Consider the following 25475-nt stretch of genomic DNA (forward strand, 5'->3'; position numbering starts at 1 on the left):
TTTCCCTTAATACCTAGTACTGCTAGCTATAGACCATGGAGGTTGGTACAAAGTGTCCCTCTATTTGCATCTGATTACCTCTTTAGCAACATGGCTCAAGGTTGGCACCTCCAGATAATGTCAATTTATGGTTACCATCAATTAGAACCAACATATGTGGAACGTGGAACTTCTGATCAGTATGATGATTGCAAATTGATTGCAGACTGGTGCGAACCACAGCATTGCAGTTTCAGTGGAAGTGCTGAATCATTAATAGCAATACCTGGATATCAGCATCTAACTGCACGTGTGCAGATTTCAAAACATGCTATCAGCCTCAGATGGTAAATGCTGACAGTTTTGCCATCATTACTTCCACAGAATCCATGCCAACCTGATTGTAAATAGTAGCTGTCATTCCTCATGTGAAAGCTGGTTGTAGGAATCCATTTGCTCTGTTGGCTTGTGACCAACTTGAAAGGGCATCAGTAATCTGACCACAGTGAGAAAAAAAATTAACATTCCTATCTATTGGACAATGAACAGGAGTGGCAAGCCTGGATAATTGAATTTCCACCTCCATAACCAGGAACACCAATATTGAGTGCAGTCCTCCATTCTGTCCCATTACCTAGCTGGGTCAGCTAATTTACTAATGAGCACAAATCAAACCTAGGACATTTCACCATTGCATTGCACAGAAGTATATTCTTTAGTTTTGAATCATTTGTTTTCTTATCTTTAGGTCAAGCAATGCCTAACATGCTGAAGTATTGCATTAAATACTTTTATAACAATAAATGCATGTGAGATTTAGTACTGAATCTGACAGCTTATGTGGACAGAACAACATAGTTAATTTTTCAATTCCAGTAACCCTTCATCAGAATTCAAAATAGTTAGAAAAGAGTGGTTACATGCTGATGACTAAGGAGTAGTAGAGTACATGGAGATGGTACTGAGGGAGGAGACGAGAGAGAGAGAGTCAGAGAGAGGTGAGGCAAATAAAGAGAAGAATGATGATAAACCTAGAAAGAGGTATACACTGAGTGGGTTGCTAATGCAAAGTGTAAATGTTTGAAAATAAGTTGGCTGTGCTGGAAGCAACTCATGCAAGCAGGATCTAGGGAAATGGGGATGGGTAACATATATGGAAGAAGGTGTTCATGTTCTGAAATTGTAAAATTTAATGTTGAGTCCTGAGGGTTATAAGGTACCTAGGTGGAAGGTGATGTGTTGTTCTTCCAACGTGTGTTGAGCCTTGCTCAAACATTGCAGCCAGCTCAAGACAGAAATGTTGGTGTGTTGAAGCAGCAGGTAACTGGAAGCTCAGGGTCTTTACAGACAAAGCAGAAGTCTGTGTTTCATCTTCTCAGTGTAGACAAGACCAATTACATGCAGGGAATACAGTAGACTATATTGAATGAGATACAGGTAAATCACTATTCCATTTGGAAGATGTGTCTGGGGCCTTTGATAGTGACGAGGGAGAAGGTGAATAGGAGAGTGTTATACCTTCTACAGTTGCATGGGAAGGTTCTGTGTGGTGTGGGGCGGTGTTGGGAGTGGAGGAGGAGTGAACCAAGATGTCATGGGGAGAACGAACCCTGTGGAAGGCTGACAAGGGAAGGGAGAGGAATTTGGAAATGCCAGAAATGAGGCTTATGATCTTTTAGGCTTATGGAAGCAGGTGGGATAGAAAGTGGGGCAAAAAAGATGTTATTGTAGTTGTAGAAGGGGAGGAAAGTGGTGACGGCTATTTGCTCCAGTCAGCTGGAGTGGCAGGAAATCATTAGCAGCCTACCTTGTGTATAACTTTTTCTCAGCTTATCATCATTGTTCCCTTTACTCGCCTAACCTCTCTGTCTCTGACTCTCTCTCTCTCTCTCTCTCTCATCCCTCCCTCGGTACCATCTCCATATACTCTACTATTCCTCAGTCATCAGCATGTAACCACTCTTATCCAACTATTGGGTTGAGGAAAAAGGTGGAAATGTCTGAGGCTCCCCTGTGGAAGGTAGCGGCATCAGAACTGATGTGATGATGATGGAGGATCTGGGAAAATATAATGGAGTCTTTACAGGAAGCAGAGTGTGATAATGTATAGTCAAGGTAATTGTGGGAGTCGGTGGAGTTGTCGTGGATATCGGTGGCCAGACTATCCCCAGTAGTGGAAACAGAGATGTCAAGAAAGGGAAGGGAGGAGTCAAAAATGGGCCAGATGAAGATGAGAGCACGATGGAGACTGGAAGCAAAACTGGAAGCAAAGCAAATCCAGTTCGGGATGAGTGTGAAGCAGAGAAAGTGTCACTGAACTTGAAGCATTAACTCTGTTCTTCTCTGCAGATGTTGCTCAACTTGCTGGGTTTCTCCAGCACTTATTGTTTTTGTTTTAAATTTCCAACGTCTGCAGCTTTGTTTTCTAACTTACTGTTGGATTTGTCCCAAAGATCCAAGGGAATGTGTTTTTGACAGTGAGAGTCATCAGCAATGATGGAGTTTGGAGTTGGAGTTGGTTGAGAAAGGAGAATGGGCACAATTTAATGAAAAATCTGTGTTCCATGATACGTTATTCAAGATGCAAACTTCTTTAGGATGAAGAAGTGTTCAACTTGGTCAGATTGTGCATATCATCCTGAGAACCCATTCAAAAAGAAAATTCCCTGGCAATATGTTGCAAGATGATTAGTTATCTGACCAGTTATTTGCTGAAGTTTTTTTTTAAACTTAGAGAAGGCCAATGTTGAATAAATCCAACTACTACCATTTATTAGTGTGAAATTGGATTATTTGGGAGTCAGTTTGTCTGTCTCTTTATCCATCCAATAATCCCTTAGTTTAGTTTGTTATTAATTTTCCAAAAAAACCTGTTCGATCATCCTGCTTCCACCTCATTGGAAGTGCAAATTGACTGATCAGGATATCAAGAGTATACTTCTGTATCATTCATGTATTTCATGTAAAGTAAGCCAGTTTGGAATGCTTGCATGAGCTATCTCTCTTTTCAGCTGTTCTTTGAATTGCTGGTGAAGTAGATATAAGTCTCACTTACCAGGGTACAGTTCACAATAATATTGTGGAATTCACTGACAGTTGGCAGTTCCCCACGTATGAATCACACTGAATGCTGCAATGTCATTGACCAGCTGGGTGAACTCTCTGGGTTTCTTCTTATTCATGTTTTTATTCCTTTTTTTTGTGCCATAAGAGGAGATCCCATTGGTTGTAACAAGTAACCCAGGTGAGTTGAGACAGAAAACGTTTGGATTACCTTTCCTGGGCATCTCCATTTGGAGCCAGTTGTACAATTCCTAAAGAAGGCTTATGGTCATTCAGAATGCTACCAGATTATGATGTTTTCTGAGGTCAGCAGTCAAAATACCTATACTATGGAGCGTCTGACATTCAGGGTCAATGCTGCAGTCTTCAGTGTCATTTGTGTATGCACTTTCATCTCTTCTCAATTGCAGTTTGACTTCTTTACTATCAACACTGAAGTCTAGATTTTTTGCAAAAATGGCAGACAAACTTGATAATTGGAAGCCCTGTCCCCAAACATGGCACCAACCCTTTTCATTGAGGAGGAAAGGGAGCAGGAGCACATGCATTTTACTGAGGTAGCTGACCATTTTACTTACCAGTTGCCACTACATACATGATATTTGGGTGACCCAGGTCAATGAAGCACATCATGAGTAGATTAGACCTGTAAAATCAGGTCTGGACTTTATACAATCTTTTGGATAGGCAAGGTACCCTTCTGGAGAGGTAAATTATCTGTTGGATAAGATCTCAGGACACATTTGGCAGAGGTCAGTTGCTCTCTTTCAGAGAAGCTGTCATGTAGGAGCAATAAAATATCTGCATGAGAGAGGCAAGGTACTGTTTAGGACTATTAGAAGTAGACATCTGTGTATAAGTGCCTAAGCTCATTTATTCTCCAACTGATTAAAACTTTCAAACTGGTCAAAATTAACTGTCAAAAAGCAACAAAGGCACTACCAAAGGCAACTTTCAAAAGTATCATAAGCCTTCAAGGCATTTGAAATCTCTGCCTTCTTATATTTGAAACAAACATGCTAGAATATTAAAAAAATCATTACCCGCTCTTTCCCTCTGTTGGCATAAGCCTGAGACCTACTATCACTCAACTGGTGCTGCATGACTGATTTCACAACCTTGTAACATCACAGGGGGTTCAACAGTATACTGTTTCTCCAAAGTTTGATTGACAACTGCATATAGTTATAGACTCTTTGAAATGAGACTATCGATTTAAGTGTTTATATAATAAAGGATTATGCACGTGCATTTAATTCTTATTGTTATAAATCATTTTATAGCTCAATGAATATAAATGTAGCAAATAGGGTTTTTTTGAATGACAGTGATTTTCTTAATTATTTTACTGCATGTGTTCTGAGAGTTACACTTGGTGGATACTGAATGACTTGGCATAGTAGGTGTAAGGGCAAAGGTGGTAGGTGGGATGCTTGGGCTGGAATGAGTTAACAAGAGTTTGGCTTAACAGCTGTCAATGACCATGCAGGTAGGCAGAGGGGTATAGGTTGGCGTGGAAGATATGAAAGTTTATGGGGATGAGTGGGGGCCTCCATGTAGCATGGGTCAGTTTGGGCTGTATGTACGGACTGAAAGGGTGTGAAAAGTGAGGGCTATTTTATGAATGAATGTTATTTTTTAAAAAAACTTGAATCAATTCAGGCCTTCCACCGGCATGTCTGGTTTGCCCAGTCGTCTCTGTACTTGTTCTGGGTTGATGGGCCTGAGTACTAGACAATCCGAGAGCCCTGGAATTAAATTCCTACTTCCAGGCCACTTTTTCCCAGATCGGGTTTGTGAAATCAGAGAATACTTTGGATCTATGCTTCCGACCCTTGAGTGAAGACCCTTTAGGTCTAAGTCTGTTTAAAACAGAAGTCAGTTCATGCAAACTATTGCCATTCATTAAACTAAGTGTTTCTCTACCACAGCACAGAACACTGAAATGACTGCAGTAACTACAAACCTGTATGTGTTATGTCTAATTGCCCTTCTCTTAACTTTTGCCTCAAAAGGTTGCAATCAAGGCTGAGGAGTTAATTGTTCTTAGCTAGGTTTCTAATGCTCAGTTTACTTCTGCTTAAGCCACCCTTGATAAATGGACATTTGAATGTTGTGTCATCTTTATGGTCATTGAACCCATCAGGTTGCCTCTTCCTGGTTTGCCAAATCTGCTGTTTGATAAGAACAGAGAAATGAATTTAGTCACATGTGCACAATTGAAGTAGTGAGTACATATAACAATTCTATATATGATCTCTTGGGTTACATTATTGTTTATCTAAGTACTGAAGTATAAATATTTAGCATGGATTATATGTTAAAATATACCAGGGCTCATTTCTGGAGCAGCTCTGCTTCGAACTTGCAACCACTGCAGTTTTGCTGAAAATCAGCCCTGAGGTAAAATCGAGGTCCAAGGACTGGATTTTCACATCAGTTGAAGGAATCTTGAGACTAATTCTCCATTTGCAATGCTGCCTCTGACTTGAAACTGGCTGGAGGATGGATCTTCTGGGGGTCCAGGCAACCTGGAAATGGACCTGCTGCCTCCAGTGGTAGGCCCAAAGTGAAAATGAAGAAAAGTCCAGATCACAGCAAGCATTTTTAGAAGATTTGACTCTGTTCCTAAAAAGCCTAAACCTGGTGATCCTGATGCAATCAGTGGTTTATCTTTATGTGTTTGAAACTTCAAGCCACTTTAAAACCTCCTCTCATCCTTATCCCTCACTCTCACCTTATTCCATCACCCATTTCTCACCCTCACCTTGAAATCCTTGTCCTTTCACTTTCACCCTTTCACCCTTTCACTTCCTTCATTCTACTATTTCACACCTTCATCCATTATACATTTCATGAATAGAACTTGCAAGCCCCTTATTATAATAGGTGGAAGCAATTGATTAAACCATTAAAGTCCCTGGTCTTCAAAGCAGCTGTGTAAACAAAGACAAGTTAAAAAAAGGACAGTTGGCTTGCAGCAAAGAGCCCTTAACACTCTCTAAGTAAACAAACAGACTTCAGAACCACTATCTGAATAGAAGTCTATGCTGAATACATGAAAGCAACTGAAAAGATTCAACATTTACAAATTGTCATAATACTACATTGTCCTTCCCCTCTACCTGTTATTTATTAGATGATTTTTTAAAAAATCATCTGAAGATGTGTTCCATGTTGTTCTTTTACTTGCCAGTTTGCCTAGTTGGCAGAAGTAATAATATGGCAAATACTTTGGTGACTAAGTAGTTACAGCTTCTAATCACAGCGCTGTTAGGATTAATCTGAATAAATAAAGATATGGTTGAAATTGCAATGTTTCATGAAGAAATGTCAAGAAAGAAAAACTATTTTACTGACCTATTAAACCCAAACACAGCTCTAATCAATGCTTCACATCTCCATGCTTCCTCTTTAAAAAGAAATAGATTCTCAATGAATTCACAATGCTGTTTGTTGCCTTGGTGGTAGAAACATTCAGGTTCTAGATTTCCAGTCCTTCCCAGTCCTAGTGAAAATGGCCATGAGCAGAAATGGAAGCAGGATCTCTGGCTGCCCTGCTCAGTAACCGATGCTTCTGTAATCTGCTACTGTTTGATCCTGATTGGAAAGCTGAAAATCGAGGCTCTCGTATTTAGTTTAAGGAGTTTACAAAAACACAAGGTGTTTTTCTTTCTTATTGTGACTTTATGCTAATTTGGATGAATACTAGTTTGATGAGATTTAGCATCTTGTATGACACCAGGGCTTTGCAAATTGTTTATTACATTATTAAGGTTATGCTTTTTTAATTACATTTGTTACAGACGGATAAAGATCTCACTGAAGTATGGAACATAACTGGGAACCAGGGTGATAGATGGAACAAGGCAGTGATATATCTGAGAAAGATACGTAACTTTGAAATCATATTTGAAGGAATCCGCACCAAGAATTTTGGAGGTGGAGCAGCAATTGATGATATTCAGTTCAAGAATTGTGCCCCAGGTCTGTAACAGATGTTTGTACACAATTAGAATTCCAGTTATTAGATAAGAACTAGAATAAGAGCCTGCTCCTTGAACAAGTTTGAAACAGTTCAAGGTGCATCTCAGTTAAAGACATTGCTCTAGACAGAAAACTCTCCAATCTTTTTAATAGTTCTGTATTGGAATATATACAAGAAATCTAATATAAATGGAAGGTAGGAATATGTATATATGCATACACATACACATAGAGGGAGTGGTGGTCACCACTGGACCTACATTGAGTCCCCAATGATCATTGATGGAGCAAGAAGGAAATCCAAGGCTGTAGGGTGATACAATGGAGTGGTTAGGTGGGGTGGGAGGACATTTTTGGGTCTAGGCTAGCAGAGCTTGACAAAGTGAACAGGGAAATTCAAACATAAAGGAAACCTGCCTGTACTTCCCTGGTCACCAGCCCAAGCAGTAAAAGCTGTTGCACTGCGCACTTGACATTGGCAGCTCTGTCACAGATTAAGTCCCAATGGCACCAGGAGTCATGGCCAATAATTTGCATTGAAGATCCTGGATTGGCCCCTGATGTGTGGAGCTCCCAACAGCACTTTCACCGCTGGAATATGTGACGGGTGTTTGGGTAAGATCCAGGAATGGCACCTATACCATGGTGCCTATTTAACATTCCTTCAGGGAGGGTTTGGGGGAACCATAAAATTTAACTTTATGACTCAAAGAGTCAAACGTCTCCAAACTTTGAAATGTCGGTTAAAACCAAAGTTATTACTAAAACAGAGGAGGTAACATTTTTGGATCTAGCATAAAATTGGCATTAAGACATTAACAGCCATTTGACACCGCGGCTGATTTACATTTTCATTGAAAGGTGGCAATTGTTACCAGGTTACCCTTGATCCAATCGTCAGTGTAGTCTTCAGTGTTTTCCTGTACACTTAGAGTCCTTTGCAGTCAAGTATAAGAAGAAACTCTGAAGCCAATATGAAAGCTCAGAATTAACTTTAGTCAAATCAAGAGGGAATTGAAAAAGGAAATGAGACAAAGATATAGAATGAAAATTGACTGACTGCCAAAGGAATCCAAAAATCTTTTATCAGCATAAAGATAGTAAAAGTGTAGTGAGGGAAGGCATGGTAGGGCTGGTTAGATCAGACAGCTAGAGTGCAGTGCTTCATAAAGCAACTTGGGGTACCATGTTCAAAATATATTCTTCCCTCAAATGACTATGTTGCCTCAGGAGAATCCACTAAATGCAATCAGTGAAAGGTCACCCCCACCCCCTCCTCTCCCACACTTTGAAATGTCAGAATTTGTGCTGAGTTACTCCTCCAATTGGAGTTTGTTGGCCAAATTGTCCTTACTACAGCATAGTTTGGAATTGTGCTTCAGAACCAAATAGATATCCTGGACCAGCTGACTCCATGGAACTTACCAAGGAAGAGAAAGTTTCTTTGAGGCAAATACCTAGCATCTGGAACCTTGCAAAACCATCGGCATCCCTGACTTATAATCAAAGATTTCAGCAGCTTCTGACTCACTTATGCTTAAGTAGTTATCCAGGGAAAATTACCAGGTTTAAAACAGCTCAAATGCCCAGATAACTTTTAAACAATGACTCATCACTCAGCAGCCACCCCAGCAACTTAAACCTCTGACTCCAGACCCCGGCACACTGCCCCTCTCCACCCTTGTTCTTGTAAATTCTTAGATTCATCTCCACTCCTTTGAAAGACAAGTCACCTGGCCAGGAAGAATGTGTAGAGAACCCATTCAGAGGGAAGTGTCTTTTCTTTTTCATCAGGATTGTCAGTAAGGTTTTCCATGAAAGGATGATGCCCTGAGCATCAGCCAGTTGGACAGGTGGACGCATAGAGCTCTCAAGGAAAGGAAGCTGCTACGCTCATGTGCTCTAACCTGTTCATCCTCTGTTATAAAATAATTTTAAAGACCATAAAGAATCGTAAAAGTGTTACAATGTAGAAGGTGGCAATTTGGCCCATCATACCTGCACTGGCTGTCCAAATAGGCATCATGATTTAGTGCCATTCTCATGCCTACTCTCTATACTCTTGTACATTGTTTCCACACAAATACTCAACCAATGCCCTCTTGAGTGCTTCAATGGAACCTGCTGGCACCACACTTCCAAGCAGTATATTCCAGAGATTAACAACTAATTTTGTGAAAAAAGTTCTTTTTACCATATCATATTTGCTTCTTTTGCAAATCACACAAAAATCAATGACCTCTCATTTTTGATTCTTTTATGAGCATAAACAGTCACTTACTATCTACTTTATCCAGCCTTCTCATTATTTTGAAAACTTCTATCAGATCTCCTCTAAGAGTTCTTCTTTCCAATTTATCCTCATCACTGAAGTTTCTGTCCCCTAGAGTCATTCTTGTAAATTGCTTGTACACTTTCTCCAATGAAATCAAATCCTTCCTATGGTATGGCACCCAGAACTACACATAATACTCTAGCTGAGGCCTAACAAATGTCTGATATAAGTTCAGCATCACCACCTTGCTGTTGTATACTAGACACCTGGTAATAAAGCACAAGATACTATATGCTTTATTAACTGCCCTCCCTATCTCTCCTGCAGCCTTCAGTGATCTGTGTTCATATACACTTTGGAATGCATAGCCTCGAACTCAACTGAGGCCTTCAAGAGGAAATTAGATGATTATTTGTGTGTAAACAATGTGCAAGGGGGTGGGCAAAATTGAGGTGAATGGCAGGCACTAAGTCAAAATGTTTGATGGAGAGCTGGTGCAGACACAGTAGGCCGAGTGCCTCCTTCGACACCATACTAGTTCTGCGATAGCAATAAAGTTAATTACATTCTAGTGCTTATCATTGGTCAGCTATAATTGCTAGGACCTTAGGAAGCTTGTGCGGATACAGCTGCCACCTTTGGAAGCTACAATAGAACTCCTTTGGGGTTCCGTCCACAGATTGTGACATCAGTAAAATGGTAGAACAATACAACATGAAAATGTACCCTTTCAGAACCATTATCTTATACATCACCTGACAAGTTAAGGCACATGAGTGCAGTTTGGTGTTTGTTGATTAGCATAGACATGGTGGGCCGAAGGTCCTGTTTCTATGCAGTATGACTCTAAGTTTTATCCCCATAGTAAACTCATCATGCAAACATGTCTACAACTATGCTATATTTATCAGTACCATTTCCTCCTAAGTCTCTGACCTCACAAATGCAGTTGGGCTAAATGGTTCACATGTGTCTCTCTTCACACCTGACAGAACATTTGGTCTCTTGCTTATGGATTGTTGTCTCTGATTCTAGACAGTGTATTTTTCATCCCTCAGATATCCTTCATTTCTTTGTAGACATTTGTTGGTCTATCGCCTTATCTGGAGGATTCTTAATCTCCTAAGCTTTCTTCTTAGAATATGACTGCCCTGTTGAAATGAGTACTCTTCTTTTGCAGTATCCTGAATGCTTAGGCCAGCCAGCTACATCCTTTTGACCACATACTGATTCTGTAGATATTGGTCTGGATGCCATGGAGTTAAGTGCAGTTTGTCGCCCCTGAGTTCTTGGTGATGATTTATGTCTTCAGTTGCCCAAACATTGTTGTTGTTTGACCGGCAGAATAAACTCTCAGTCTTACTGAAAACTTAACCCTCAGTCTACACCATCTCTGTCATTGACATTTTGGAAGACAGACAATTGAAATCCTGTGAAGTTTGTGACTTTCGCTATGTTAACTATGTTAAACAACTCTATTAGGCTAATATGTCACCTCACTTGATTATTTTTTCTGTTCGGGTCTCTCCACGAATCTGAGCAGCTTCTAGCCATCTCTTGATTGGTTGGTCAATCATGATCTGTTGTTTAGGTGAAAGTGAGGACTGCAGACTGGAGATCAGAGTCTAGATTAGAGTGGTGCTGGAAAAGCACAGCAGGTCAGGCAGCATCCGAGGAGCAGGAAAATTGATGTTTCGGGCAAAAGCCCTTCATCAGGAATCCATGGTCTGTTGTTTGCAGAACTGTTTATTTTTGGCCCATTCTCTCTTGTAAGTTGTACTTCTCCTTCAACTGTGAATTGATCAAGATTACTTCAATAGTCAACAAATGAACAAGATGTCAAATGTAAAATAACTGCATCTTACAGCATTTACCAGAGTTTGATTTTACCAGCTGTTTTGAGTTGGCCGGGTGGCAGGAATAGAAATCCAATGTCTTTTTGCCACGAGGCATGTTATGGATGGCAGGAACCTCTGTGATGCAGACATCTTCTGGATGACCAATAGCAGCAATATATTGACCACATTGGGAAACAACCACAATCCCAACAGCGTACAATCAGGTTACTGGGGTTGCATGAGGGACCACCCTTTACAGACTGTCCATGCCTACAGAGGGGTCCATTGCAGCAACCTCCCCTCACACTGAAATAACACCACTGCTGAAATGTGAAGACACTCCTTCCCACAATAATTGAGGCATGACTGTTTTGTTATGTCTCATTATTAACATGTCAATATATCATTAAAGGGCATACTCGTGATATTATCACTGCATCATGCTGGGTGATGTGAGAGTATTTAAGAGCCTCAAACTCTAACTTCTGATCACTTGACCTATGACACTTTCAGGAAGTATATTCCTCTGTTGCAAACCTGTAGCTCAATATCCACACAGCTCAATACTAATATGCCTGAAGAATGTAATGTTGTATATAATAGTTATAATAAATGTCTGCTGAATTCATCAGTACTATAAAATCTGCAAACAATTTCTTATTTATGGGAGATAACATAAGCATGCCTGCATCTGGTAAAATATCCTGATAGGTCAAACTTACACCAGTCACAAGCTAACTTGTCTGGTTGTGAAGACCACTTTGGATCAGAAAGATGAAAGAGTCCTCTCCTTCATCTTACAGCATGTCACATTCACTCATTTATTCCTTGGGGAAATATGTATGATCTTGGCTCCCGCAGCAGCCAGCTTTAAGGAAAAATGAACATATATTTATGTAGCAATTCCTTCATGTCTTTTAAGTCCTCAGTGGGTCTTTAAATCCTTAAAATTCTTTTTAAAGTGTATTCACTGATATTTTATCAGGAATGCAAGGCCAAGACCCGACCAAAACAACAAGCAAATTGGCTGGTATTTTATTAAGGGAAGACCCATTGTGAAATAAATATTGACTAAAACACTGAGAGAACTGCAAATCATGTCATAGAATCTCTATTGTTTGCTTGGGAGGTTTTTTATTTAAGGTCCCATTTCAAAGACAACACTTCCAAGAGGATAGTATTTAAGCATCACTAGGTACTGGGCATGATCCCCCACCTTGCAACCAGCTAAGCATGTGTTCAAGCATTAATCACTTAAAACTAGCTCTGCTGAATGGGTCATTACATCTGGATGCCTGAAACATGATGTGAATGTTGTAGTCAGAATACAGTCACAGCAAGAGATTCCCAGAGGTCAGCGATAATCATAAAATCACTACCATGTGGAAACAGGCCATTCGGCCCAACAAGTCCACACCAACCATCTAAAGAGCATCCCACCCAAACTCAGCCCCCTATCCTATCCTTGTAACCCTGCATTTCCCAAGGCTAATCCACCCAACCTACACATGCCCTGGATATTATGGGCAATTTGGCATGGCCAATTCACCTAACCTGCACATCTTTGGACTGTGGGAGGAAACTGGAGCACCCAGAGAGAAGTTTAGCAGACATAGGGAGAATGTGCAAACTCCACACAGACTGAGGCTGGGATTGAACCTGGTAACCACATGCTACCCACATTTTGTGAGTATCCTCAAAGCATTCCTGAAGAGGTTAAATGTTGCTGCAGACCAAAACAGGCTATTAACCAAAAGAGAGAAGGTTTGCTTGCAATGGCAACAAACACATTAAGAGTCTTTGTCAGTGCAGAAGTAGGCCATTCAGCCCCTCGAGCCTGCCCCACCACTCAACAAGATCAGGGTTAACTTGTTTGTGCTTTAAATCCACATTACCATCCTCTCACAATAACATTTGATTCCCATGCCTAACAATAGCCACAGCCTTTAAAAATATTCAATGATCCCACTCCACCACTTTCAGAGGTTAGTGTTAAAAAATCACACAATCCTCTGACAGAAAAAAACATCACCCCATCTCTGTCCTAAAGGGTAATGCTTAATTTTTGAACATTGCCCTGTACTTCATGACTTGCCCATGAGAGGACACATCTTTGCATGGCCACTGTGTCAAGAATATTCTGGATGTTACATACTTAAGTCATCCCTCAATCTTTTAAATTTTAGTGACAATGAAAAGTCTGTGTAACCTATCTTGTAACAACCCACTTCTTCTCAGTATCAAATTAATAAAGCTCCTCAAAACCACATCCAATAACATTTACATCTCGACTTAAATAACAAATCTGCACAGTTTTTAAGATGCGGTCTCACCATTGCACTATATAACTGAAACAAACCTTCCTTAATTTCATGTTAAATTCCTATCATTATCACATGCAGAGAAGAAGTCAAAACATTGGAGATAATCCTCAAAGCTCTAAACAACTATTTTCCTGACCCTTCCTGTACCATCTGCTCCACATTTGGTAGAACCTGTAGATTATATTTATCAGCTATCTCAGAACTCATCAAATCAGATTACAAGTAAATCATCATCAAGCAGGGATAAGGAGGGATCATGTATCAGAGTAAGAAAGGGACTTAATCTAGAGTGCTACCACTGAGACAAGGTTGGCACTTTGCTGTCACCCTTGACACATTAATAAGGCTTTAGACATTAAAGAGCAAATTACTAATGTTACTGCCACAGTAAAGTATGTTCCTCAACAGGAGGAGGTCAGGAGCAAGTCAACTGACCATTGAGTCAAATCTCTGATCTGAACTTATAAGCTGTTTGCAAAGCTAAATTCATATCTATACCTGCTGTAGCATATTCCTTGAATAAAATGTTGATCTGAGCTTTTAATAAAGATAAAAAGAAAATATTAATTTGCAGAAGCAGATATACTAAAGATAATGTACTGTAAATCTATGTTTAAATGCAAGATAAAAGGAGTGGTTTTCCCACAGCCTCCACAATGGTGAGATTTTGATGGGATGGGAGGTCCAACTATCACAACACTGCATTTCAAGATGAGCATCAGAAAGCCTCATCAACTGGTTTCTAAATGACAGTCAGTAGGTGAAGGGGAAAGGTGGTTGCTATCCTTGAAAACTGTGGCTATGAAGCTGGGAAACAGGGAATGAATCGACTGTCCTGTAATTAAAATTTAAAGCCCCACACTATCTGTGTACGGGAATGCCAAAGAGTTTTGTGCATGAAGTACTGCTGTGATGCAAATAACAAGAGCTATTTATCTGGCCAATGCTAATTATTTGTACTTTGTCACAGTATATCTATTCATTCTTGGGTGGATGAGTTGGATATTTGTTGTTACTTCAAGTGGGGGATCTCAGTATGAGATCCAAAGTAGTAATCCCTCAGCCAACCATCAGCACAAGTCAGAAGGAAATTCAGTTTCCTGTGTGGTCTTCCAAAAGCCTTACAATGCAATGTTTAAAGAAGGCCGCTCACCATCACCTTCTCCAGGGAATTAGGGATGGGAATAAATGATCACTAGCGATAGCCACCTCCCATGAAGTACTAATATTAAAAAATCCTTAAAACTAAACCCTTTTTGGTAAGTATACTAAGGATTTATTAGCAAACCTCATAAATGCTGCTTTAACTCCGTTTATTTGCATTATTTCAGATTGGAGTTTACCAGGTTTCTGTGCGGCTGCAACCGATTACAGCTGTCAAGATGCCAAGTGTGTTGAGTCTGAACTAGTCTGTGACTACAAACCAGATTGTGAAGATGGATCAGATGAATTTGACTGCTGTAAGTAGGTTTACTTTAACCATTCATTTATTCAACATTTTCGACATAACCAAGTTAGTCAAGCAAAAAAAACATGATACTCGGATATAAATTATTTTTAGTCACAGATGAATGATTTGCTCCCAGTTTGCCCTTCAATAAGTTTTTCTGTTCTTCTCTCATATGAATCCTAAGTTGTAGTATCAAAAATCTCCTAAGTAAACCAGCCACGTTATGAGGAGAAGAAATCTAAACAATAAATTGTCACTACATGTGACATTTTCATTAGTGGATATATATTTTCAATTTTGATTTTCGGACAATTTTTCAACCTTATCTGTTCCATTGACTCGACATTTGAACGTGTGTATATGACACTGATGTGAAAAATCTACAGAGTCAGTTTCAATTTTCATACATTAGAATCAATTACATCTTCAGATATTATTGGTAGCAGCTTCTCCCTTGGATGAAACCACTTCTCTTGCTCTTAAAATATTAAAAAGGAGAATTTTGCCTGATTCTATTAAAAATATGTTCCTTTTTGATTTTATCAGATATATGACGTAATTTAATATATTCCTCTGCCTAGTTACAGCCTTGATGCAAAAGGACATAATAATTGACTGTTGCATTGATTTATCTTCTCATATCTGAGTGAGGAGCAGTCTGTTTGAATGTATGAGTACCTTAATGGAAACTACTCCTTGTACGACTACAAAATAAAGGAAAGGATCAAATGACAAGTTATAGAGATTCTCTCTTGCTGGTGACGTGTACATGTTTATGACAACTGTTGGGAATGGATGAGGCTTTAGAATGGACTTTGCCTTTTAGCTTTGATTTTATTTGTACCCCATACTTCAAGAAAGCAATCAAGAAGAGCAAAAAAGGGGCATGAAATAACTTGGGTAGGTAAAATTAGGGAGAATCCCAAGATATTTCATAAGCATATTAAGGGAAAGAGGATAACCAAGAAAAGAATAGAGGTGTTTAGGCACCAAGGGAATAATCTGTGTATAGAGGCAGAACATTTCGGGAGAATGTTAAATGTGTACTTCACTGCTGTCCTCACTTGGGAGAAAGAGCATGTAAGTACAGAATTTGATGAGAAGAACTGTGAGGTTCTTGAGCAGTTTGATATAGGAAGTGAGAAAATATTGGAGGTTTTGGCAGTGGACAAATCTCCAGGTCCTGACATGTTGTACGCAGGCTGATGCAGAGGTGAGGAAGGAAATTACAGGGGTTTTGACCCAAATTTTTAATTCCTCTGTAGCCACAAGAGAAGTGGCAAAAGACTGAAGAATAGCTGATGTGGTTTCACATTTTATGAAGGGTAGTAGAGATAACAGGGGAATTAAAGATCAGTGAATCACACATCAGTGGTAGGGAAACTATTGGCAAAAATCCTGAAGGAGTGAATTAATCGCCACTCGGAGAGACAAGATTTAATCCAGGATAGTCAGCATGGCTTTGTCAGAGGGAGGTCATGCCTAACGAATTTTACTTATTTTTTCGGGGACATGATTGAGTGTGTAGATGATGTAGCTTTTATGGATTTTACCAAAACCTTTGACAAGGACGCACATGGAAGGCTGATAAGGAAGGCAAAAAACACATGTGATCCAATTTCACAAGGTAGACCCAAATGGGCTTAGTGGTAGGAGTCAGAGGGTGGTGGGAGAAAGCTGTTGAGCAGAGGTTGGTATCCAAAGGCATACAAGAGAAATCAGTGCTGGGTCCCTTCTTGTTCATGATATATAAATATTCTAGATGAGAATGTGGAGAGGATGATAAGTAAGGTTGGGGAAGACCTGAAGATTGGCCAGGTAGTCTATAGTCAGGAAAAAGGTTTTAGATTACACAGTGATATAGTTGGGTTGGTCAGACGGACAGATCAGTGGCAGTTGGATTTTAACCCTGAAAAGCGTGTGGGAAAGCTCTTTGGAAGAAGTAACAAGTCAAGGCATGATGGCAGGTAACTAAGAAACTCAGAACAACAGGGGGATTTTGAGATGCTTGTTCAAAGCATTGGAAGGTGGCAAGACAGATTAATAAGAAGGCATGGGGCACTCGCCTTTATCAGTCTTGGCATTGATTATAAGAGCAGGGAGGTTATGTTGGCAGTGTGCAGATATTTCTTTATGCCACAGCTGGAGTACTGTGTTCATTTCTCTTCAAGTCTCAATAGGAAGGGCATGATCGCACTGAAGGAGGTAAGAAGACATTCACCACAATGTTGCCTTGTTGAGAGCATTTTAGTTAAAAAAAAACAGACTGGATAATGAAATAACTCCACAGAGGCCAGTATCCTGTCACCAACTCACCCTTTATTTACACATGAAAAGTCCTTGACTCTGGCATTGCCTTGTTAGAGTCAACACCCAGAGTGTCAGCATCTCTGACACTCCCCTTTTTACCTGTCAGCTGGGACTCCCTGATTGGCCTGTTCATCTGGTCCAATCAGAAAATTCATATTCTATGAGGTCCAGCTGGCTGCCTTTGGTGCAATTGTCCCCTGAGTCCAAGGACGGAGGCCAATCCATTTCTTGACCAGCCTCCTGGAGTGTTTTAGCACTGGATTAGCTTCCTCTGACTCAGTGTCTAATACAGGCAGTGTGTAATACAAGTCAGCTCACCCCTTGCACTAGGAGAGCATCAGTAGAAATTCACTCTCTTCTTCTGAGGACAAAGATGTTGATGCAGCTGCTACCATCATGTCTGTCTTAGATTCAGAAGTCTTGTCAATGCTTGGTGGAGAGGATGAACCCAGAAGACCAGCAGCCTTTCCAACTGTTCCCGAGGAGCAATGCACATTATGCTCCTGTACCATTTGCGAGTTTGTGGCTTTCATATGGTCCACGTTCTTGTTCAGGACTGTTTCACCCACCCAAACCTCATCCATCACTGGTCCTCACCTTGCATCGACCTCTTATCCATTCAGGGCCATTCCCATGGTTCTTACACTAAACATCATCACTCCTTGTCTCTCTTGTTTGGTGGAGTCTTGGGTCTGGCATCGGCAATCCTGATGTGAGGATGTTGGGAAGGTCAGATTTAACCTGGTACGGAGTCTTCTTCCCATGAGCAACTCTGCCACTGATATCCCTGTAGGTGCATGTGGGGTCATCCTATAATCATACAGGAACCAGCACAGCTTGGTATCTAAAGAGGCTGTAGGCTATTTCCTCAATCCTATCTTCAAGGTTTGGACTGGGCTTACTCGACCACTGGATGAAAAATGGTATGAAGCTGTCCATATATATGCTGAATGTCATTCAACTTTTGGAAATACTCAAATTCCCTGCTGGTAAGCAATGGCCTGTGACCAACACTTCTGGGAGTCTGTGTATTGAAAAAGATGGATGCAGTTTTTCTGTCATTGTCCCCATGTTTGATAAATGGACTCTTTGCATGTCCAACCACTTTGAGTGGGCTTCAAAAATGACTAAGAGCACTGAGCCATGAAAGGTCATGCACAGTCAATGCGTAACCAAGTTCCAGGTTTACCCAGCCTTTTCCATGTATTTGGGATGTGGTAATTTGTCCTGGTTGGCACTCTGGGGACTGGCCCACCAATACAGCTTTGTCTGCATCTAAGTGTGGCCACCAGACATAACCTCTCAGTATTTTCATTTTGGAGACATCTGGATGATCTTAGTGGAATTCAACTAATATCTGGCAGTGACCTTTGCTCAGGATAATCTCTCTTGTTTCCTATATAATATGCCGGCCCTCTACTGTGAGCTGGTCTCTCTGGATCCAAAAATATTTAAATTCTGGTAGCGACAGCCCTTTCGTTTTCCCCTATCACCACCAACTGGACCAGATCTTTCTGCATCCAAAGTCTGATTTTGGCTGCTTTGACTGGAAGTGAGTCCAGAAAATTTAAAACCATTGCAGACTGTTCCAGTGATGGTGCCAGCGGTGGAATATATGCCTGTGGGAAGTGGCTCAATAGATCCATATTTGCTACTTGGCTTCCCAGACAGTGTTCTAACTTGTACTTAGAATTCAGCCTAAAGCTATGGGCAGCATTACTCTGTCCTCTTAAGCACATCTAGCATGAATTTGTGTTATTATCATAAAGTTTTGTCTATGAAGCTATTGGTGGAATATGCTGACTCCAAATATGACCACCAATCCTTCTCTCTCTGTCTAGGCGCATTTACGTTCTGCATTAGCCAAAGTTCTGGATGCATACACTATTGGGCCTCTCCATTGGCCCACCTATGAGTTGGTACTACCTGATGCCATATGGGAAGATATTGCCTTTCAATACCAGTCACTTGTTGAAGGAGCAGAATTCCAAAAGCTTGTGATTTCAAATATACCTGTTGGATTATAACCATGTGTCATGTGACTCTGACTTTGTCCACACAGTCCAACACCTGTACCTCCACAACCCAGATGTAGGTGGACTATCCAGGGTGTGCACTCTCCTGGCCTAAGAGTTCCCTTATTCAATGTAGATTTAGTGAGACTTTAGACTTCTCAAATCCATGGCAGTATCTCTACAATGTCTTGCCAGCCTCGATCCTGAAGAACATTTTAACCATTGGCTAAGGCTTGGCTTTGTTCTGGTGGGCCTACCAATAGTCCTTCCAATCAAGGTATGTCCTAAGTGAGGCTATTCAATTATCTGCACTCAGATGGTGTCCTCCAAGTTCAGTTGGTGAGAATGTCTACTTCCATCGGAATGCCCTGCAACTCAAATGCTCCACTTGCTGCATTTTCCAATGATAAAGCCAGTTGTTGTACCTGTTTGAAGTCGAGTTGGGCTTCAGCTAATAGATACTTTTGCATCGTTGCATCTTTAATGCCACATACTAAGTATTTCATTGAAGGATAAACCAAAGTCACATGTCTCTGCCAGTGGTCTTAACATATTCAAAACTCCTGACACAGATTCCCCTGGTTGTCAAATTTCTGAGTAAAAATGGAAGCATCATTGCTTTAAAGGAGGCTTCAGGTCATGATATTCCTTTTCATCAGCTTTTGAAACGTTTCAGTATCTGGTGCCTGAGGGTAAGTCAGGCTCCTAATAACAGAAAAAGATGCAGCTCCACAGGCTGTCAGGAGAACCACCCATTGCTTTCATCTGTTTGCTCGGAAAAATAACACATTCTTTCCACATACTGGCATCCAGTCTTTGACGGCAGTGTCAAACAAGTCAAGCTTTTCAAATAATGGGATGATGCAAGAAATGCTTATCCCAACTCAAAAATGATTGTTGTGAGTGAGTTTCTTCAGTCACTGAAATAACTCCACAGGGCCAGTGTCTCAAAACCAAGTCACCCTTTTCTTTACACGTGAAAAGTTCTTGACTCTGGCACAGCCTTGTCGGAGTCAGTACCCAGAGTGTCAGAATCTCTGGCACTCCTGTTTTTATCTGTCAGCCAGGGCAATCAGGGAACTCATATTCTAAGAGGTCCAGCTGGCTGACCTCATTACAATGACTACAGGTAGGCTCTGGTTATTTTCTTTCAAGCAGAATAGGCCATGGGGGTGACCTGATTGAGGTGCACAAGGTTACGAGGCATGTAGGATAGATAGAAAGCAGATATGCTCTTTAATCAAAGGGCAAAATTTTATGGTAAAGGGCCAGAGAGTTATAGGTTATTTGAGGGAAAACCAGTGGTGGGAATCTGGAATGCACTGTCTGACAAGGCAGTGGAGACAAAGAAGCTCATAACCTTCACTTGGGTGAACACTTGAAATGCCATAAAATTCAAGATCATTGGCTAAGTGCTAATAAGTGGGATTAGTGTAAATAAATGAGCACAGACTCAATGGGCTGAAGGGCCTTATCTGTGCTGTATGGAACAGGCGGACCCCCTCAAAATATTTCGAAGTAGCCCGGACCCTAACTTTGCTGGTTGTTTTAAGCAAAGTAGATATTCCAGATGTGATGCAGCTGGCCCAACCACTTAGCTTTACACAAAACAGATTTTTTTTTTGCAAGATTACCGAATGAAACACAAACAAAAGAGAACAGAATATAAACTAATTTAACCTATTCAAAAACCCAACAGATTATCCCAACTTAATGATGATGTTCCAACTACTTGTTACAATTCTCTTTAAATACCTCCTGGCAAAAAAGGAAAAAATCAAACACAGGTTCTAACAGGAGATGTCAGAGAGAGAGAGAGATGGAAGAGAGATTCAGCATGGAACACCTTCTTCTATGTAGCTGTTTCTTTGACCAGCTGTCTCAAAGAAACTAACTGACTGCTTTCTCTCAACAGCCAGACCGAACGAGACCAGAGAAAAGCTGAGCTAGGAGAACTGGCCACTCCCCTTTCATTGTACAAGTGTTTAGTTTTAAACTTGAAAGCCTTTTGCCTGAGGCAGTATCCGTTAGTTATAATCAAATTGGCCTGAAAACCCTCTAAATTAGATACCCCAGAAGAGATGACACCAAAATTGGAGATGAAGTGGATAGTGAAGAGGATTACCACAGATTACAACAGGATCTTGACCAGATGAGCCAATGGGCTGAGAAGTGGCAGATGGAGTTTAATTCAGATAACTGTGAGGTGCTGCATTTTGGGAAAGCAAATCTTAGCAGGATTTATACACTTAATGGTAAGGTCTGACAGAGTATTGCTGAACAAAGACTCCTTGCAATGCAGGTTCATAGCTCCTTGAAAGTGGAATCGCAGGTAGATAGGATAGTGAAGAAGACTTTTGGTATGCTTTTCCTTATTGGTCAGAATATTGAGTAGAGGAGTTGAGAGGTCATGTTGTGGTTGTACAGGACATTGGTTAGGCCATTGTTGGAATATTGCATGCAATTCTGGTCTCCTTCCTATCGGAAAGATGTTGTGAAACTTGAAAGGCTTCAGAGAAGATTTACAAGGATGTTGCTTGGATTGAAGGATTTGAGCTATAGGGAGAGGTTGAATAGGCTAGGGCTGTTTTCCCTGGAGCGTCAGAGGCTGAGGGGTGACCTTATAGAGGTTTACAAAATTATGAGGGGCATGGATAGGATAAATAGACAAAGTCTTTTCCTTGGGGTTGGGGAGTCCAGAACTAGAGGTCAGAGGGGAAAGATATAAAAGAGACCTAAAGGACAATTTTTTCACACAGAGCGTGGTGTGTGTATGGAATGAGCTGCCAGAGGAAGTGGTGGAGGTTGGTACAATTGCAACATTTAAAAGGCATTTGGATGTGTCTATGAATAGGAAGGGGTGGGAGGGATATGGGCCGGGTGCTGGCAGGTGGGACTAGATTGTGTTGGGATATCTGGTCGGCATGGACGGGTTGGACCAAAGGATCTGTTTCCATGATGTACATCTTTATGACTCTATGACTCAGTGTCAACCGCTTTGAAAAAAATACCAAGGACAACATAACTTTGTTAAAGCTTTGTCACAGCCTTTATGACTATAAGTCATTCACACATCAGATGCAGCTCTTTAGTATTACCTTGACCTCCCTGCATCCAAATCACCTGTTTGAGGATCAGGAAATGTCTACCCAATAGATGCAGTGTTTTGACTTGGTTCATCTGAGACTATACTTATTGAAAAATTGAATGCATGATCATGCACCTATAAAGTACCATTAATTTACAATCACTGTCTCTTGAATTATTTTGCTTCATTGTCTGTGGTGGCAATAAACTGTCCCAGACCAATGTAATTATACACTCATTAGAGTTTGTTTGGTAGTGAGCTACAGATAGTAGGTAAATGAAACTGTACTGATATATGTTCTAAACTTCTCTTGTGTCTCCAATGCAAATGACCTACACAAAAGTTCTTAATAAAAATAATAAATAATATTCAATTTATGTGTCAATGCTAATCATTATCCTATGTTTTATATTTTCTGCTGAGTATACATTTTTAACTTCAGAATCTGTCTCTTTCTTTTCTTGTTCATGGGAAGTGAGCAATGCTGCCAAGGCCATTAGTTATTGGCATTTCTGATCCTAACTGCTTACTTGAATGCTGCCAAATTCTCTCATACCCCATCACCTGGTAAAATACTTTGATGTTACTTGGATTGTTTTTTTATAAAATGACCATTTGTGAACTATTCTAATGAGTGGTGTGAGCAACAGGAGTTGACAGATTCTTGCTTTGCTTTACTTTGTCTTGTCTATGCTTGTCCAAAGTGGATGATCTGGATAGCTTCGATTCTTCATTTTATAGGAGGTAGTTATCAACTTCACAGTTTCACAATGGAGGCCAAGAACCTGCTTGGGAATCTCCGAATTAGTCACTGTAGTTTCTGATGGAGATTGGCAGAAACCGGAAAATAGATTTGCGCCTGTATCTGGGCCTTCTGCCAATTCTCTGCTGAGGTCACTATCGCCAATTAGAAGTACCCTCCCAAGGAAATTTACAATGAAAACATTAAACAGTAAATTGGCAGCCAGTGTGTTGCCTTCATGTGCAAAAATAAATGGTTTGGTGTCAATTCCTCAATATGATTTATTAAAATATACCTTTGTTTTTGCTCTTTCAGCACAGTTTGTTAATATTCCAGGAAGCTGCAGTTTTGATAGTACAACTTCAAGGTCTTTGCTCACTGAATGTAGCTTAATGCAGAGGACTGATGATGATTTTGACTGGACAATAGCTAGCAAAAGCAGCACTGCAGGGACTGGTCCAGTAAGTGATCACACACCAGGTAAGCACATATGCTCTAATCAGTCATGCTGTAGCATCTCAAAGCAAATTGTGGTTTGTAATCTGCACTCTTTCTGTGACCACCTATTTCTGACTCCAAACCCTGCCATTGCCTCAGTATATCTGCTTCTGAAACCCTTGTCAATGCCTTTGTAGCCTCCAGTCTCAACTATTCAAAACATTCCTGATTGGTGTCTCACATACTCTCCTCTGTAAATTTGAGGCCATTCAAAAGTGTCTGATTCATATCTGGACTTAATGCCATTTAGCCATCACCCCAGCTCAGTGACTTACCAACATTGCTGTGATTTTAACATTCTTCTTCTTGCTTTGAAATCCCTCTTTGGCATCAACACCACCCATCTTTGCAATATCCACAGAACTTCCAATCCTCCCAGTTTTCTGTACTTGCTTAATTCCACCTATTTGGATTTCGCAGATTTTAAACGCTAAACCATTGGTGGTTGAGCATTCAACTGCCCAAGTACTCAACTCTGAAAATTCTTTGCTGAACATATCCATCTCCCTACCTCATGTTCCTCCCTCCAAATATTGCTTAAAACCTATCTCCAGGACCAGTGTTGGTCATCTCTCATAATAACACATCATATGCTTTGTTGTCATATTAGACCATACGACATAGGAGCGGAAGGCCATTCGGCCCATCGAGTCCACTCCGCCATTCAATCATGGCTGAGTGTGCTTTATATGCCACTGTGAAGCAGTTTGGGACATTTTATCACATTAAATATGTGACATAAATGTTAGTTGTTGTTTTAGCTCTGAGAAAATAAGTTATTTGGTTCCATTCACTAGTTTTAAGTGAGCTTCAAAACATGCATAATTTTAAGTTAACTTCAGCTTAAAATGAAACTAAGCATTTGGGGTTTATTTTCCTTACCTAGAGCTGATTAGTAATAGTTATTCTACTATTGTGGTATTCAAAATAGTTGTAGCTTGGTGACAGTTCCTTCATTGTGATAGCTGCTGCAACCGATATCTTGAACAGACAATTCAACGATTTGTTGATACCTGAATCATTGGCAAGCAGTTCACCAGCTTTTGTTCTACATTCCACATGAAGAGTGACAGGGCAGAATCTCATTGGGGTCTGAGTGGTTTAAGCTATGGTGGGGTGTGTAGCAGAATAGGGCAACAAATGCGATGAGATACACCTCAACACCAGACACTCACACCATCTTTAATGCTTTGCACAAACAGCGTAGCAAGATTCTGACCAGGTAACACCGAATTGCAAATTGACTGTGATTATTGCTTGTCAAACTTCTTGTAAACAAGTTCAATGTTGGGAAAACTCACAGGGAAACAAGCGTAGGTGTCTGGCTATTCAGCTCGCCGCTTGATACAAGCAACCGCCATGTTGGAAACTAGGCATTGAAATTTCAGGGCATGCTGCATGGGTACATTAGCAAGCATTCCCTGCCCCCACCTCCTCCACCCCATGCCCCACCCACCCCCTACCCTGACCGTTCACAGACCTTTGGTACCTGATGTGTGCCAGACTTTAAGAATCCCCACAGCACATCTCCAATCCACTTAATGGTCAGTTTTGTAGTGCTGCAACACGGGCTGCACCAATAACTAACATTATGGTGCTGCAGCAAGAACATTTTGCCACTCAAGTCCAGGTACTTCATGCACACACACTCAGAGTCTGCCGGAATGCTCCTAGAATAAGAGAGGGAAAGGTGTAATGGGAAATGAAGGTAGGTGGCACAGCTTTCAGTGCAGGTAGGCAGTATCCTGATCAAGGAAATCATCAGCACAGAGGGCATGCGGGGTGAGTGAAGGAAGGGTTTGGGATGGGTCAGAGTGAGTGGAGAAGACATAGCAGACAACAGTAGAGTCATAGAGTCATACGGCACAGAAACAGACCCTTTGGTCCTTCTTGTCCATGCTTACCA

The 25475-nt window shown here is 40.7% G+C and overlaps 1 protein-coding gene across 5 annotated transcripts in view; it reads left to right on the top strand.

Annotated features, from left to right (window-relative positions):
- The window catches only part of malrd1 (MAM and LDL receptor class A domain containing 1), a 449554-nt gene that overhangs the window by 288516 nt on the left and 135563 nt on the right, over positions 1 to 25475 (top strand). For all 5 annotated transcript variants that reach the window (XR_015757232.1, XR_015757233.1, XM_043690416.2 and 2 more), the window contains 3 exons: positions 6849 to 7029; positions 14798 to 14926; positions 23387 to 23551. Coding sequence is in view for 3 of the 5 variants with exons in the window: in XM_043690416.2 (XP_043546351.2) it covers positions 6849 to 7029; positions 14798 to 14926; positions 23387 to 23551 (475 nt within the window). In the remaining 2 variants the exon portion in view is untranslated. The remainder of the gene's footprint in view (positions 1 to 6848; positions 7030 to 14797; positions 14927 to 23386; positions 23552 to 25475) is intronic.

Source organism: Chiloscyllium plagiosum, unplaced genomic scaffold (genome assembly GCF_037043375.1).
Source record: "Chiloscyllium plagiosum isolate Xiang-an unplaced genomic scaffold, Cpla_swu_hap1 HiC_scaffold_5, whole genome shotgun sequence".
In the NCBI taxonomy this organism is placed as follows: domain Eukaryota; kingdom Metazoa; phylum Chordata; class Chondrichthyes; order Orectolobiformes; family Hemiscylliidae; genus Chiloscyllium; species Chiloscyllium plagiosum.